This window comes from Megalops cyprinoides, chromosome 8, assembly GCF_013368585.1.
Source record: "Megalops cyprinoides isolate fMegCyp1 chromosome 8, fMegCyp1.pri, whole genome shotgun sequence".
NCBI lineage: Eukaryota > Metazoa > Chordata > Actinopteri > Elopiformes > Megalopidae > Megalops > Megalops cyprinoides.
Genome location: NC_050590.1, coordinates 17,932,089 through 17,948,838, shown reverse-complemented (window position 1 = coordinate 17,948,838; position 16,750 = coordinate 17,932,089). Strand labels below are relative to the sequence as shown.

The following is a 16,750-nucleotide window of genomic DNA, read 5'->3' as shown; positions in this document are numbered from 1 at the left end:
AGGAGTTACTTCATTTGGAAAAAAAAAGTAATTACAACTGAATCCAAATTAAAGGTTAATTTGACAATAATACAAGAGATTACTGCAAAATGATGGGACAGATTTTGATGTCTTATCTGACAGAAAGTTTGATATGTCAAGCACTAACTGCATGACTCCAAATCTCCACCTTGCTCACCAGGTAATTCTTCCTCATCACTGAAGAATGTAATGCTGCAATACACTACAGATCATTGCACTACCTACTCAAGCACACATTTGATGCTGGTTTTACAAATTAAGTCCATAGATCCTCTGACATCTGATTTGCAATTTCAGAGTAAAGTGCTTACTTACAGTTTCTTAGAATCCAACTGAACCTTGCTGAAATGTAGACAGATAATTTTTAAAATCTATTTGCTAATGGTGTTAATGTATGAGACTCCCAGCATTACTCAACCACACTAAGAAATGCATGTCCTGAGATCACTGGTGAGTAACATGACTACTGGAAAGAGTGGCTGCACCTGATGTTGTGTGATGCAGTCTCCATCTGAGAACAAAGCTCAAATAGTGAGAATGAGAGAGAAAGCAGTAGAGGTTGTATTTGTGTGTGTGTGTGTGTGTGTGTGTTGGAAACTGTAGCAGTGTCCTGGCGGTTAGCAGGACTGCAGTTGAAGATAGCACAAAGGAGGGGATGATGTACTGTATCTAGTTGTGAACATCTGTTCCTCAGAGAAACCACAAGACCGGTGCAGGGGAAAGAGGAATGATAGACTCTCTTTGTCTCACACACACACACCTTTCACTAAAATGGCTGGTGGTGTAAAACTAGTGTTGTTGTTGGTGCCAACATGCTCCCGGTAGTCAAACAGCTGGCAACTGAATGCCCCCCCATTGCACACATATTTCAGATCTACCCCCCCCCCCCCCCTTCAGATTTCATCCCAGCGGCCTTCTCAGTCAGGGGGTCTTAAAGGGGTACTAAAAAACTCTATTTACATTTTGTTACCTTAGATTTTATTTGGCTTTAGTACAAAGTGTTCTAAATCATCTCCAGAAAAGAGCACTCCCTTATTGGTTTTTTTTATTTCCACTCAAGAATACTGTAGGATACTTGGATTCTAACTCCCTTGAATAAGTTTAACTTTTTTTAAAAAAATGTCAATATGGCCACGTCAAAGCATCTTCTTATGGTGGTTGTCATGGACCAATTCAACCATTTAATATTTTTGGGGGAAATTATTGCCTGAGATTTCCGATGAAGCAAATAACAATCCATTTAACCTTTTGCTACCATTTCTCAGCAGGTATAGTGAGGAAGTCTGTGAATTTTCTCACTATTCAATGACATTCAATGACATTCTAAGGTCTGTAGGAGGCTGGAAGTGACTATAATTGCTACAGAGCTGGTCGTGTAACCACAAAAGAATTTCACATAAGCACATCTGATTGTTTGATGAAAGAAGGCTCTGTAGTACACATTTTCACTACAGTAAAAGTAGGGATAAATTTATAAAATTGCAGTTGATTAATACTTTAAGCTACTATTTATATACATTCAGTCATACTGTTGTAGGCTCCCAAGACAGGGGATTCATGGCCCATGGATGTTCAAAAGCCTGTTGCATTGGTGCACTGACAGAATTCAGGGGGATTTCTTAAACAAGGTGAGATAGTGTAAAGGTCCATGATCCATGGTTCTCTGTCAATGTTTAGTACTTCTTCTCTTACACTTTACCTTCAATGATAGCTGCTGTAGAAATGTGCATTCACTGACTACATGTAGAAGCATATTCTACTGAACAACAATGTGATGATCAGCCATAAAATTGTTCTTAACCACTAAGGATTAGTATAGGATGAGGTAAGCTTTGTAAACCCACAATGACACAAGACTGCAGTTATTGCTTTGTTTATTTTCCTGTCCCTGAACAGTTACTTTGTTATATTATTTAGATTAGTCAGTCCCCTGGGCAAGGCCTCACCCACCATGCCCTGCTCTGTACACTGCCTTGATGGTCCACTGTTGCTGGCCACTAGAAGTCCCTGATTGTGTTTGCAAGCGTACTGTGCACATGGTGATAAGACGGTGGGAAAGGAGCCAGCATGTCAACATCTCCCAGCCATTGAGGTATTCACCCACTGCAGCTGTGCCAGAGGCGTCCAACATCTGCTCCTGCACAGGAAATCTCCACCGATTCTCAGAACACCCAGAGGAGATGAGGTTTCTCACAGAGATGCAGTGAAGGTGATCCCCCCACCTCCCCCATAAACAGGTAGATTCCCACCAAAACAACCAGTGTTGTTTACAAAGAAAATGCCTTCGTAGTAGTATAAAATAAGTCTGATGGATAGAACAAGCATTTTGCCAGGGTTATTCTCTTTTTCTCAGAGATTTTCACAAGATACTTATGGCTAAGTCTGTTTATAAAATGCAAATCATTCAAACGTTTACAAAGCTCATTATTGTCAGGAAACAGAGAGCTGCTGTTGTTAATGCACTGTGCCTAGTATTAATGCTAAAATAATTCTCTCTTTTTATGTATTAGCGAGCTATCAAGTAAAGGTTTAAATTATTTTGCTCTCCTGAGATTTACTGATATTACAGACTTATGAAGTTTGGCCTGGTGGCAGGATTTAACTCGTAATTTCCTCTATGTTAAACAAATGATTGTATATTAATGGCATACTTTACATTGGCATGATTTACATGCTACAATGAGGCTTGGTAAAAAAGAAACTTTGAATCACTCGGTGAGCTTGAAGATGTACAATCTTCCCAAACAAATTTTTCCAATCACTCAATCAGTAACAAAACATCCTGCAAACAGTATATATGCCTAAAGGACCTCATGTTCCTTTGTGATTTAAAACAGTAGAGGTCAGGACTTGGTTTTGTGTTTCTCAGAATGTTCACTATGTGATCAGTGGGGCTTTGGCCCTGCTGCTCAGTGGCTCATGGTAGACTGTGGCTGGCTAGGTTATGTACTCTTCAAGTAGTAGTCCTCCAGGATGGTCTATAGCACCAGCGTACACAGCCTGATGACAACACTCACTGATGATGTCAGTGCCAAAGCTATTATTACTGTATCAGAACCAAGGTGTAACAATGCCAGCCCAAATGTTTCCTCTACTCCCCAACCTATGACCACACTCTGCATCCACCAAAAGGGAAGTCCATTTCCCAACTGTCATTATAAGGGGAAACGCAGATATGTCAACATTTCTCCACAATACACTGAAAGCTTCTTTATCAAACTGCAAACTGGTAAACAGGTAAAAGAGGCTTGTCTTTCTTTTTCTTCCCTTCCTTTTGGGTATGCATTATACAAAGAGTTTTGTAGGTGCTATGAAAGATTTGCAATGCTGTTGATGTATTTCATAATAAAGTGTGAAGGAGGAATTTTGTCATCTTTCTATCATTTGTGAAAGAAAATGATAGGAGAGTATCTTAATCTCTAGGTTAGAGGCAAACTTTGTCAGCTGCCGGTCTCTTTCTTAGATATGTTTTTCAATGAGGGATTACTCACCTGATGTGTGATTCTGGGGGCTGCTGACAGAGAGAGTTCTGTGAGTGGAGCATTCCTCAGCTGTGGTCCTGTGACTGGACAATGTCACTGCAGGAATTCTCAAAGTGGATGGATCAGCCATGGGCAATGTCTTCCCAAAATTCCACCTCCTCTGCCTTTTAAGAGACACTTCTGCAGCCACTTTTTGCATTCTCTGGGCTGTCAGAAACAGTCCCAAGGTTTGGCCTGGAAGGGCAATGTAACTCCCATCTGCTCCTTCCATATCTCTTGTGTCTTGGTATCACAAGTAAGACGCGGTAGGCTCGATTATCTTCATGCAGGTTTTCAGCCCAAAATGTGATGATGATCTCATTCCGAATGCTCAGAGCACTGCCGAGCTCCGGCACATTCTTACTCCCACTGTCAGAGGTTGCCTTGAGTTGGCAGGCTCACCACAGACTCACTGAGATCACTGTAGTTTGGGCTTGCCAGCTCTGATGATTATAACATGAGACCAAACAAAGTTAAAACACATCCCCAACAGGAAAATCCAAATCTTCCATTTATTCTTTTTCTGCCTTTTTTCTTATTTTAAGTTTATTCTTCTTATTTCAGGCTGTGCTGTCCATTCATGACACTTGAAATTGTCTGTAATTCCTCTAGTAACGGCAGCAGTATGCAGTAGAGAGTACCTTCTCCTCAAACATTCTGCTTGCTGTTCTCTCCCTCCCTCTTTCTCTCTTTTCCCTGCACTGACTTACTCAATGTCTGTTTGACAGGACAAACACATGGTGAGGGTTAAGCTCTGGGCAGGTGTTCCAGAGGTAGTAAGAACAGAATGTGGCTCAAGAGACCAGCCAAGGGCAGTACATCCACCTGAGCACTCCTCCGGGAGAGACGATGAGCTTGCTCGTATGTGCTAAGCCTGAGTGAGTCTGGGAGTGTTAGTGTGTGCTTGTGCGTGTGGGCTTTTCCCTGTGTGAGAGGGGTGGAGAGGGTGCTGCTGGGCCAAAGGGGAAGGTAAACAGTGCTGTGCGGTGGCGATAGCACACAGACTCTCGCTCTGTGTCTCCGTCCGGGCTTCCTCTGTCAGGAACCAGCTGTGAGTGCGGGCAGCACTGCCTTCCCTTTCGCTCCGGACATGTGGGGCTGCTGCTGTCCACAGATTTCCTTCCAAGCCTCCTTTGTCTCACCATTTGTCTCGCCCTGCTGCCCTGCTATTGGCTTGTTTGTTTAGCCTCTCTCTGCCCCTCCTACAAAGCCTGATATGTAGTCCATGTCCATGTTCTCATTTATGCATGAACTTTCACTGCAATCATGGAGGAGTTAAGGTCATAGGCATAGGTGTTTCCTTCCGCCTGTCCCCTGGACATCCCTAATCACCTACCACAGGGATTTTTGAGTAACATAAGAGCATGACCCTGGAGTCAGGTACAAGGCAAATAAGTGAAAGAGGAGTGTAGGTGGAGGAGGTAGAGTGTAACCCTACAAATGTGCGCACACACACAAACAAACAAACACACACACACACAAACAAACACATACATATGCATCTCAGAGTGAAACTCACAGATGGTGGACAGTAGAGTGTTTGTGAGAGTATTAGGGTGGGGGGAGGAGTCATGTGATGCAGATGGGACTTTTTCAGTCACAGCAGGGTCCCCTGATAACTGACACATTTATAGCAGCTGAGTAACATTTTTTAGAAAGACCCTAATGACCTCATGGGGTTTCCACACTTCAGAGGAAGGTCAAAAACTTGACCATGCTTTGCCCAACTATGGTGCTGTTTGCACAAATTCAGTGTTTTCTCTATCCTTCAAAGCATTCCCCAGAGGACATTTCAGCCAATAAATCTCCCGACATTTAAACAGCAGTAGTTTAATTGATAAGGTAAATAAAAATGATCATCACTGTCCAATAATGTATAGCAGTATTTGTTCATTTTTTCCAGCAGTTACCACAAACCACATATCTGAAGGCAAGGAGTGACTTTTAAGTTCGCTGAATGACAACTGTGGGGTGACAGTCGTGTAGTGGCAAACAAACTTTGCCCATATGAACACAGATGAGTAAACAAGTTTATATTGTGTGTAAGAATCCATTGGAAAGAAATGTGGTCTGCAGCTGTGTCAGAAAGAGGAGTTCAAATGTGCTCTTTGTTACATAACAAGGATAATGGAAAGCGGATATTTAAGACTGAAATAACTCCAATAAAATTTGAATTAAACAAAAAATAAAGTGACAGGTTTGCTACATGCCATTTGTGGATGTAAAGTTGGGTGCAAGTGTCTCATATGCCCCAATGACATCCAGAGGTTTCATATTCTCAAAGCCAAAGCTGCTATCACATGTATGCTATCACACAAATGTACGTGCTCTACATGAGAGATCACAGAGTAATAACATGTCATTTAAGTCCCTGGACTGGCCTGGGGTTCAGGGAGAGATGGCTTGGCTGGATTAGTGTGTAGAACTGTGGAGGCTGGTGCCTCTCAGATGTTGGCAGGTATTAAACGAGTTTGGGGGGAGTGAGATAATGATTCCCGCATAATCACTTTACCCCAGTTCTGGTGCATGGTGCTATCGGGGCGACACTGTGACCTGCAGTAGTTTTTCACTGAGATAAAGTCGGGTGGGGAGAGAGGCTTGGTGGTGGAACATAGTAAGGGTGGAGAGAGGAGCATTGAGTGAGCGGCTAGCTTGGCCTTATCTCCTCCAGCGGTTGCTGCTCCCAGCACGGACTGAACCCACAGACACGGCAGGCCAGACTAGCCGTGTCACAGATATTCCTCTATCAGCACCGCACAGACTCCTCTCTCTAAATAAACACAACCAAGAGGTAGAAAAGAGGTTAATTATCACTTTAACATGGAATCAATAAAGAGAGAAAGTTGTAATTCAAAATAAGAAAAGTGAAAATATCCACTTCTGTTGTAAACATTTCTGACCAATGTTTGATTTTGCTTTTAATTTTTAAAGTTGCTGTATTACATTCCTTTAAACTGGTATGTTTAAAGGAATGTACCATCAAGTGAAGCACCCAAGCAGAAAAGAGCAGCTTCTCTGTTCAGTGGAACAACTGAAAGTAAGAGAATAAAAAGTCTAAAAAAAAGTCTAAAAAGTCCCATTGTTGACAAAAAGAATGGAGCAGCCATATGGCTGGATGTGCCATCAGCCACCTGGAGACTTCAGAATAGACACACAGTTAACCTCTAAGTCTTCTAAAGTCCTTTTCCTTCCTTTAAGTAAATTAATATATGCATAAGCACAAGTAGCAGTGCTACATCCTGAATCTGCTGTTCTCAGCTCAAACCCTCTGCTTCAGGGATTGTCATCTTTCATTTCTTAGCTCTCATATCTGTTTCAGTGATCGAATGGACAGTTTAAAATGTTTCTTCCTTTTTATATTGATGAAAGGTACTCAGAACTGTACTCATCTGCTATCTCTGCTTTAAATCCTTGAATAAAATATCTGCTCAGTGAGCATTCTTTTCAGTAATTAAAATGTGTACATCATGTTGTTGCATAATAGTGTATACCTAACTCAGCATTAGATATTGTCTCACACCATCAGAAGAATGTGTGAGGACATGAACAATTTAATTTTAAGAACTGGTAGCATTAAACAGTATAGACAAATTGCAGGGCTTTTGGACTTTGGAAGAACCTGAGGACTTCCCTAAATACCCCCCAAATGCAGCAGCTGGGACTCCTTCTCTCTCATCTTCCCAGTGTTTTGTGCACACCTGCTTGGCACAGACAGCCTCTGCAAACCTCCAGATCTTAACCGAACTCTATAAGTTAAACCGTCCCCATCTGTCACAGAGCAGCCTCACACAGATGCTCGCTGGGGTCTTCAGAACCGGCTTGGCGCATGTTCAAAAACTGTCAGATTGCACCTGCTAAATTAAGTATGCTTACACACACAGACACACACACACACACACACACACACACACATGCGCTCACACACGAGCGCAACAGTAGGCTTGCAGTGGAGCTTTCACATATCGTATCATATATTAAAAGCATATGTCAATATATGCATACCATATACCAGTACTGGGATGTCATGGTGTCAAATGCTTCTCTTATGAGACACAACAGCTGCAGGTGCTGCTATTCCTGTGTGCATTCGGCTCGGCTCCGATAACTATGATACTTCATCCAGCGTGAGCAGTGCTCTAGGCCATAGAACAGATATTCAGTCTGCTTATATTTCACGTTCAATAGGGTGACTATTTATTATTGTTCTCTTTTAATTTTCAAACTCAGTAACATGGTCCTGTGAACCTGGTATTTTTGTGCTGTTGTGCTATATATTGGAGTTTCCTAGTATGATCAGTGGTAAAAAAAAAAAAACAAACAAAAAAATGCTGTCATCAGTGCACTGTGCATTCCCCCACCGTATTTTCCACACACCCCTGCTCTCTTGTGGTGTGCACAGTGGCTGCTCTCCTCTAAATAGGTGCCACCCTGAATAGGAAACAGATGGAAACGAAGGTCCCCCGCTGAGCGGTTCCCCTGCAGCTGTGTGAAACCTGGTGCCAGGATGTGATGACAGCTCTCAGTGGGGACAGAGACAGACATGGAGACAGGACAGTCTGAGTGCTCAGTGCACATGATGACTCTCAGGGAGGCCTGACTCAGGCAGGAAGGTTAACCCTTCACATATGCCCTTTCCTGCAGGAATGTATATCAGCAATGGAGGCTGCTATTAGTGATACATGACATTGCACAGCTGACTGCATGAGGGAGGCAGTTTGGCTTCTGTCTTGTGACCATAAGATTGAGGGCATATCACACAGTAGTCATTGTTTTTGTTAGCTTGAACTTCTTCAAACAATGGAACAAAAGGCAGATATTTAAATGATGGCCACTTACAGTTTGTAATTGCTTTAACAAAGACAAAGACCATGGGGCATATTGCAGTGTTAGGATTCATAGAGTAGGAGCCTAGAAAGGGCACATATTATCCATTCTTACAGAAATATATGGTCCCCATACAAAGAAGATAAACATAGGTTTCTTTCTAAATGGGACATACTCCAATATTTGACTTTGAATCTATTCCTCAACTAACTGGTGCTGCTGGATCTCTTTAACCTCCTGATGACACCCCTGCTAATGTGAACCTTTCATATGGAATTGCCGTATCATTGTAACAAATTAAATTACCTCAGCATTAAAAATGCTAGGCTTGCCAAGAACATTTAGTAGGCTTTATCAGTTGCCCCTTTCAGTCTTGACCCTGACCCTGTCATGTGCTGGTTACTGCATCACACATAGCACAAAGCAAAAGACAGGGGCTTGAGAGCAAGGCCTTAATGAGGTTTGAGACTGACCATTGCAGGTTAGCATAGACTCTACTTCTATCAAAGAATGAAAGCACTGAAACACACACAACTATCATTTCACACTCATTACTTCTAACTGTCTTCAGACTTCAGATACACAATCATCATATAGCATGTGTCACCTCTTCTCACATAACTGGGGAGCCTTTCCAACAATGAACTTCATTTTGGCTGTCATTGTCCTCTAGGTCCCTCAGCTAGAGCCTTGTCCAAGCTTTCACACAGCTGTCTTTTCATTAGAAGTTGTATTGTCACTTAGGAAAGAAAATATGTTTGTCTAGCGGCAAGTGACCCTGCGTTAATCCTGTGTGTGCTCTCAACACGTCCATGGAGAAGGAGGACACAGCGCCCTGCTCACAGTGGGAAAATACACTCCCCGAATTTAACTACTGCCAATTAGCTCAATAGCTTTCATGGCATATTGTGCACTGGGACCATAAATTATTCATGAACAGGAGATACACCAGAAAGGTCGTTGTGGAAAAAATAAACAGAAAGACACCTGTTTTTATTTTAGTGAACGTTCTGAATAGATTACCTTCTCGCTGTTTGTCTTAACTCTTTCATAGGTAAGGTTCTGATTGAACACTATCCATGCTTTTTAAATGAGGCAGGTTCAGCACTATTAAAGGGACAATGCATGTAGAAGGGTTTCAAGGGTCTTATATATGGCTATATATTTATCTGGCATTATTCCTGTTCATTATCTATTTGTTATTTAAACATATGCACTGTATATAACACACACTGAAATCTTTTTTTTTGCTAGTCGAAGCGTTAGCACACATTCATCCAGGGAGATGTCAGGTTTAAGACAATCTCCATGTCTTAGTGTCTTCCAATAAACACGTGTGACTCAATGAAAGGTCACCCTGTCCTTTTTAGGAAATTTATCCCACCACAGCCTTGATATGTCCAGCTTCTCTTGGGGGTGGGGGGTGGGGGGTTCACTTTGCCCAATGACAAAAGTGTTTGCAGTATGCAAAAAAAGATTGCATATGTGCACATATGGATACATATGGCTATACACTGTGACCCTCCCATGTCATTCTTCATTGATCCTCTATACAGACCTTTAAATAACAGAGTTGTTTATGAATAGTGAAGAGGTGGGATGGGCCCTTCATTAATCTGCTTTACACAAGCCAATTCCATCCATCCCATCCAAAAGTATCAATCAGCTCTGTTTAATTGACTTGACATTGCACACATTATTAGACCTGTGATCAATATTGGAAATGAAAAAGAAACCAAAGGCCAAATAATGTCATTGATTCTTCAGTGAAGCCTAAATATTACATTGAGGATGCATGAGCTGTTGCCTCAAAACAGGGATATCATCCCTGCACTGATAACTATGAGGTAGAGCTGAAGAATTCAATAATGCTGACACTGATACCACATATAAACAAAAGTATCAGAGATGTGGCTTGATCATTTAAGTCATTGACCGCTACAGTATAAAATAGTTTAAAATGTTACAATGGCTTTATCTGTTTTGTTTTTTTCCACTATTATTAACAACTGTGGGGCAACTGTTGCTGATGTCCCCAGAATTATGAAAGCACCCAGAATAACCTTTAACCGCTATGCCACCCCTTGTAAGAATACCTGATTTTGATTGGTTGAGAAGTGTGTGAAAGGTGCTGACTAACTTTCAAGAACCTGTACATCAAAGCATACAGTTCCTCATTGGCTTTCTAAATGAATATGAAACGCTGTTTATTTGAAATTAAGTATCAATTTTAATTGATTCCATTACATTGTTTAAATCCCTGAGCCCTACTCTACAATAACAATGAAAATGGATGATTTCAATTAAATTAAACATACATTACACACACACACACACACACACACACACGCATACACACACGCACTCAGGCAGAACAGACTATTGCAGCGCATGATCGTGGTGCAGGAAGTGCAGCAGGGTGCTCTCCCCAGCCCACACACATGAACAGCCACCTGTTTCAGAGGCCTCTGTTTCCCATTACCACGTGCAGCTGTGCCCTGCCTGTCCATCAGAGGACACAAGCTGTGATAACATGGCTGCTGCACCTTGTAGGACACAGCAGGGATGAGCACAGAAGGGCATAGCTACAGCTCTGATAAAAGGGTATGGTGGAGCTTAAAAGGGCAACCCTAACCCTAATCTTAACCCTAACCACCAACTGGAACCTTTGGTTGCTGTCGCCACACCATTCAACCATAAGGTCCATATTCAATATATTCTTTAAATCAAGTCAGTGTAAGGTATTGTGGTTTACATGACTCTGGGTTTGCTGAAGTCACTGCTGGTATATCCTTTAGTCGGGTGATTCTTTACAGATTATTTAAAGAACAGAGGTATATTACAGAGGTAATATTGTTTTCACAGGCATTACACAAAGTTATCACATTGGTCCGATGAAAACTGGTCCATGTCTTGACTATGGAGACACAAGTGATTGCTGAAAGGGAAGATGCTGAATGCTGTCTGCAGTGTTGTGTTGCCTGTGATGCTAAGGGTGATACCTGCTAGGTTTCCTTTGTGTATGAACCACACAGCCTTGTACCTCTCCTGCACTGGGGTGGGAACCTTGAGCCTTGAACCTTGAGGTTCCCACCCCAGTGGGAACCTCAAGGTTCCCACCCTTTACCTCTGAATGAAGCAAAAGGCTGGCAGTGGGCCTTGCTGCGCTCCACCCAAGGGTGGACCGGGGGACTGGCACTACTCTCGATGCCTATGTTGTCCCGCTGGACCTTAGAGTGTCTGTGGCTCCTGGAGTCAGAGTGCCCTGCTTGTCAGGCAGCGCTCCAGTGTCAGCTCTGCCCTGCTGGTGCCCGCGGGCTGCCCACTTGTCCCTGTCTGGTTATCAGCTCCCTTGCAGGCATGCTGATCCTGGTTGCTAAGCACTGCTGGTGTGTTTGTTTCCCTTATCCGTCTGCCTTTCGCCCCAAGCCAATCCCTGCATGCAGGAGGCTGATAAAAAAGACAGCTATAGAGCTGGCAGCAAGGAGAACACGTCGGCAGAAGAATCTCAATCCCCTTTCATCAGGGGTTTGGAGGGCACAGAAGCTGATGCAGAAAGACGTGGCAAGGGGGTGATCCTCTTAGAGCTCCCTAACAATTTATGTGCAGTTTTTTCCCCTCATCATTTTGTTTCAGTATAATTTTCCCCTTTGGAATCCCAAAATGAGGCAGTCACTTTGTATTGATGCAAAACAACCCCCAGAAAATGGCAGGAAAATGTAATGTTTCCCTCTCAATGCAGATTCCTGCTGTTTTCAGATGGGTTTTATTCAGCTCTCTGTATAAAAGGTTGAGGAATGCTGTGATCCCGATTGAGAGAGGCCACAAAGGCCCCCTGCAGTTACTGTCTTCAGGTGGTGTGCTCTCAGATCTCTCATTGGGGACCAGACTATGGGCCATGAAAGGGTTGAGCGCAATGCTGCGCAAGCTAATTGGGAACGCCATCTCATCTAGGGGTCCATCACTGCTGCAAAGGGGATCATTGCATTTGATGATATTGAAATCTGGACATTTGTACTTCTGAGATGAATCACTCAGGTGACTGATTTGTTTTTAAAACAAAAAGAATCAGATCTTTGAGAGAATATGCAGAATACTGCAGCATTAATTGGACACAGGGGACACTAAAAAGTTAAAGGAAAGTGAATATATATAGAGTAATTAACTGTTTTCCGGATGTAAGTTGGATCTTAATGAGGCACGTGCAGCAATGGCTTTGTTCTGTAATGAGAAGGAGGGGGTGTCTGGTGCAGATGAACCTGGGTTTAAAAGTCACATTACAGCGCAATCACAAAGCCATCAGAAAGAGAAAGAACAAAGGTCTGGCCCCTGACAGCAAGAGTCAAATAAACCATCCCATCTTTACCGTGAAGGTCAGAAAGAGAGAGAATGGGAGAGAGAGATGAGAGACTGCACATGGCAGAATGGAAACAAAAAAGCAGAAGGCGCTCTAATAGGAATATCAAGACACGGAAAGGTAAACAGGCTTCTCCAGGCCTATACAAAGGGAATGTTGCAGCTTTGAGAGTGCTGGAGTGCTGGCACGCTCCTGTGCCGACGTGATAGTGAGCCTCTGCCCGCCTGCAGCCCAGAGATAAGGCAGAGCACTGGCATGTGTCGCCCCTGATCCCAATTTCACAGTCAATATTCATCCAGCCTGACAAACAAGCACCATTTGAGATAAAGAAATAAATATAGACTCCTTCTGCTATTACCCCCTGTTTATTAATCTCCCACCATCCACTGCCTTTTAAACACCAGTAAATGCTTCCTGCCCTCCCCACATCGCCCCCACCCTTCTGCCTCCCTATACATCTGTGGTTATAAATCGGTCTTGGTTCTCATAGGCCACCATGGAGTGCCGCTTGCCCCTTCAACACCCCAGCCCCAGGAGCAGGGGCTGTCCACAGATGTTAACCTGATTCACTATCTCTCACCTGGTTTATGACCCCTCCCATGTCGTACCACACCAAAATATGTGCTCATTCATCTCATTACTTCATCCCATTGACTGGAAGAACATTTGCACCAAAATGTCTGCTCTTATTAATAGAAATGGTGTATTGTAAAGACACACTTACACTCAGGCCACAGTCCAGTAGTATTAAGCCCCAGGCATTAAAGCCACTTAAAAGAAGCACTTAAAGATGTGAGGTTAGCTGCTTCTCTGCTCTTATTTCTTTGTGGTGGTTTATTCTCCCTACCGCCCTGGGAATTTACATGATTAAATGATTAAGAATGGCTGCTGTTTTTTCATCCTATAATGGATTACAAACCTGCATGGAAACCGGATGGTACAACAAATTCTTGCTTTGCACCATTTCCTCATTTGCATCATTTTACCTCCTTACACATTATTGTTGTTGTTCAGCTATTTAAAAAGAAACATTTTCAGCCCTACAAGAGCAAATTGTCTTGCATAAATCCCTCCTTGGAGGTACTGTGACTATGAAATTTAGATGAGGTGGATTTTGCCATTGTATTAGCTCACTCATAAGACAGCAAATGATGAGGTGGAGATTGGAGTTTTGTGTTCGGGACAGTGCACAAACCTGGCCGGACCTGCTCATTCCTCTGACGATATACCTTTAAATTTACCCTGGGCTGAACACAGCTCTTGTTGAGATTACTGCACACTCTCTGCACCTTCACAGATGGGCAGTGCAGCATGCCAGCTGGCACAGGGACACCCCCAATCCCCCACTGGCTACCAGCCAGGAAGCTCTGCCGCCCCATGGCCCATTCACACTTATGCTTTCCACCCCCTTCCTCAGAGCTAGACACACAGATACACAGACACACACACACACACACACACACACACATCCACTGGCACAATACACACACATACACACACCTCTCTTTTTAACACTCCCAACTCCACAAAGACACACTCGCTCTGCTCACCCTGGCCCTGGCGATAAGGAGCTGAAAAGTGAAGGGAGGCATTGAAAGGTGTCACATGTGCACATGTGATTAGTGTCCCTGGTGGAGATAACCAGTGCCATGAACATCTCCAAGCTGCGGCAGGATGCCTGTCCTCGAATCCTTTTGTTTTTTAGAGCTTTAAATACTGGATAATTGTTCACTTGAAAGTGAAGTGAGGGCCTGTAAAAATAGGCAAGTTATTTAGGGAGGACACCAGATCCTGACTACAAGAGGAACAGTAGAAAATAAAACTTCCTTGCACTGATATTGCAACATGTAATTAGGCCTTCATTGTAGCATCTTTGGCAAAAAGTAAGAGTAGATTTTCATTAGAATAATAATTCAACAATCTATTTTCAAGCTATTAAATAAAGAGGAAGCTTGGGCTGTGAAGCGTAAAACCTGTAATTATGTATATCTTCAGCATCAATATTTTATGCTTTAGAATGAAGACAATTGTCATTCTCATTACCAAGTGATGACTGCACATCCTAGTTTTCCATGGGGGAAACTGGTAAGCTGGTGCTGAATTTGCAATTTCAGTCAGAGCACTGTTTTTATTTTGGAGCTGCAGGCTGCAGAACAGGATTATACAAGAACAAACAAACTTTTCCTCTCCTCTCCAGCTCTAATGCAAGATCATTATGTTAGAAATGTGCTGTGCCAGATTACCATGACCTAGCAGACCCCTCCAGATGGATGGGGAGCACCAGCTGGCATCTTCATTTCAGGTAGTTTATCACTACGCTGGCACACACACACACACACACACAGTAAAATGTACAAATAGACACACATATAGTGTATGCATACAAATAAACACCTCCGTAAGCACACATGCATGCACACACTCTCTCGCACAAACATTGACATCATCACCTGGCTTTCTGTCAGCTCCCTTCCTTGCTAGCGCACACAGAAGACACTGTCCCTGCCTCCTTTCCACCCCAGCACAGCTCCGTGTGGGGGTGTAAGCAGGTGTGATGGAGCAGGTAGGGGAGGGAGTGGAAGAATTTGTGGGCCAGCACCTTTGGAATCAGACAGATGCCAGGATTGTCAAACTCATGACACCCACCCACCCATTCGCCCACCCACCTACCAACCTTTTCTTCCTTTTCTCTCCCTATATCTACATTCAGACTATGCACAAACTTAAAGAAGCAGGCAGCTGTTTTCATGGTATACTTTTGAGTAATGAAAAATTAAATTTCAGGTCAAGAATGTTTATGAATGATTGCAAATGTATATGTGTATGTATTAATGTATCCCATTAAGTATTTTGTGGAAGATAGGATTTTGAGTACTGTGAGGTAATGCAAAATAAACATGTTCCTTACCTCACAATTTAGTTTGGACCCCATTGAAATGCACCAATCTTTCCCAGTTTCTCAGAACTCTACCTTTAATTATTAAATTTTGACTTGTTCTGTAAGTTACACTGACTCTCTCCCGGAAAGTACAAATGAACGGATACTTGATTTCAGACTCATTGTACAAAGTTTGTCCCTTTTTCTCAACATGAGCCCTCAAAGCATGCTATGGTGGCTGTCCTGGCCTTTCATATTTTGTAATTCCACTTTTCAGTTGTAGTGACCAGTGATTCCTTCAGCTTTGCTCCCGTCTGCCTCTATTCTATTCTGTGAATTCACAGTGAGGTGGTTTGTACCCAGTAGTTTGTTTCTTGCAAATCCCCACCAAAAAATTCAAATGAGGCTGGGTTTTCCAGATGTTGGAATGTCAACTTTCCTCCTTCAGTATAATAGTAATAGAGTAGTAATGTGGAGACTGATTCAGTTTGAGGAAGATGCTGTGCTGGAACTTAATGGAGGATAAAATCCAACTGTACAGATTTAGACCAGGAACTAAGACACAGAAGGACAGAGAGAATCAGAGTCATTGCATCCAGTAGGCTACTCAGGACAGTCAGCCACGAATGAGCAACAATTGCTGGTGTTTATGTGGCAAATGGGGTAAAGTGCTGGGGAGTGCAGCATCTGCTGGATAACACCTGGGCCCCTCTTTGACAAATGACTTTGTTTCTTGGACCAGGAGAGCTTCATATTGACCATGATATACCGTAGAGAAACACACTATAGTATGGTTAGTATGTGGAATCTTAGTTTTTAAAGGCAAATTCTACATTATTCTCCTACATATTGAATATCTATGTGGCCAGTCACAAACCCAGCCATTCCAGCTGCAGTACATTCTCAAAGTCCACATGGCTTCATAGTAGCATTGAAAATAGGTCATTAATGAATGTAGAATGATCACATTGATGATAAAGCTCATATTTTGAAGCGATGAGCATTTGCTAGGATTGTACCCAGCTATATCAGGTAATAAGTGGTGCTGGCAAGCCATCTTGTGTTGTGTTTTTTGGAGCTATTACCAAAATTTCACACTGATTCATAGAGTAGTAACAGGTGCTGCAACATACAAGTCTGTGTTCTTTT

General features: G+C 42.7%; 1 protein-coding gene across 1 annotated transcript in view; it reads right to left on the bottom strand.

Annotated features, from left to right (window-relative positions):
* LOC118781713 (protein CBFA2T3-like) overlaps positions 1–3,700 on the bottom strand; it is a 39,354-nt gene extending 35,654 nt beyond the window's left edge. The window contains exon 1 of the mRNA XM_036534716.1: positions 3,513–3,700. Within this exon, the coding sequence (XP_036390609.1) occupies positions 3,513–3,633 (121 nt within the window). The 5' untranslated portion in view covers positions 3,634–3,700. The remainder of the gene's footprint in view (positions 1–3,512) is intronic.
* Between the last annotated feature and the right edge of the window lie 13,050 nt (positions 3,701–16,750).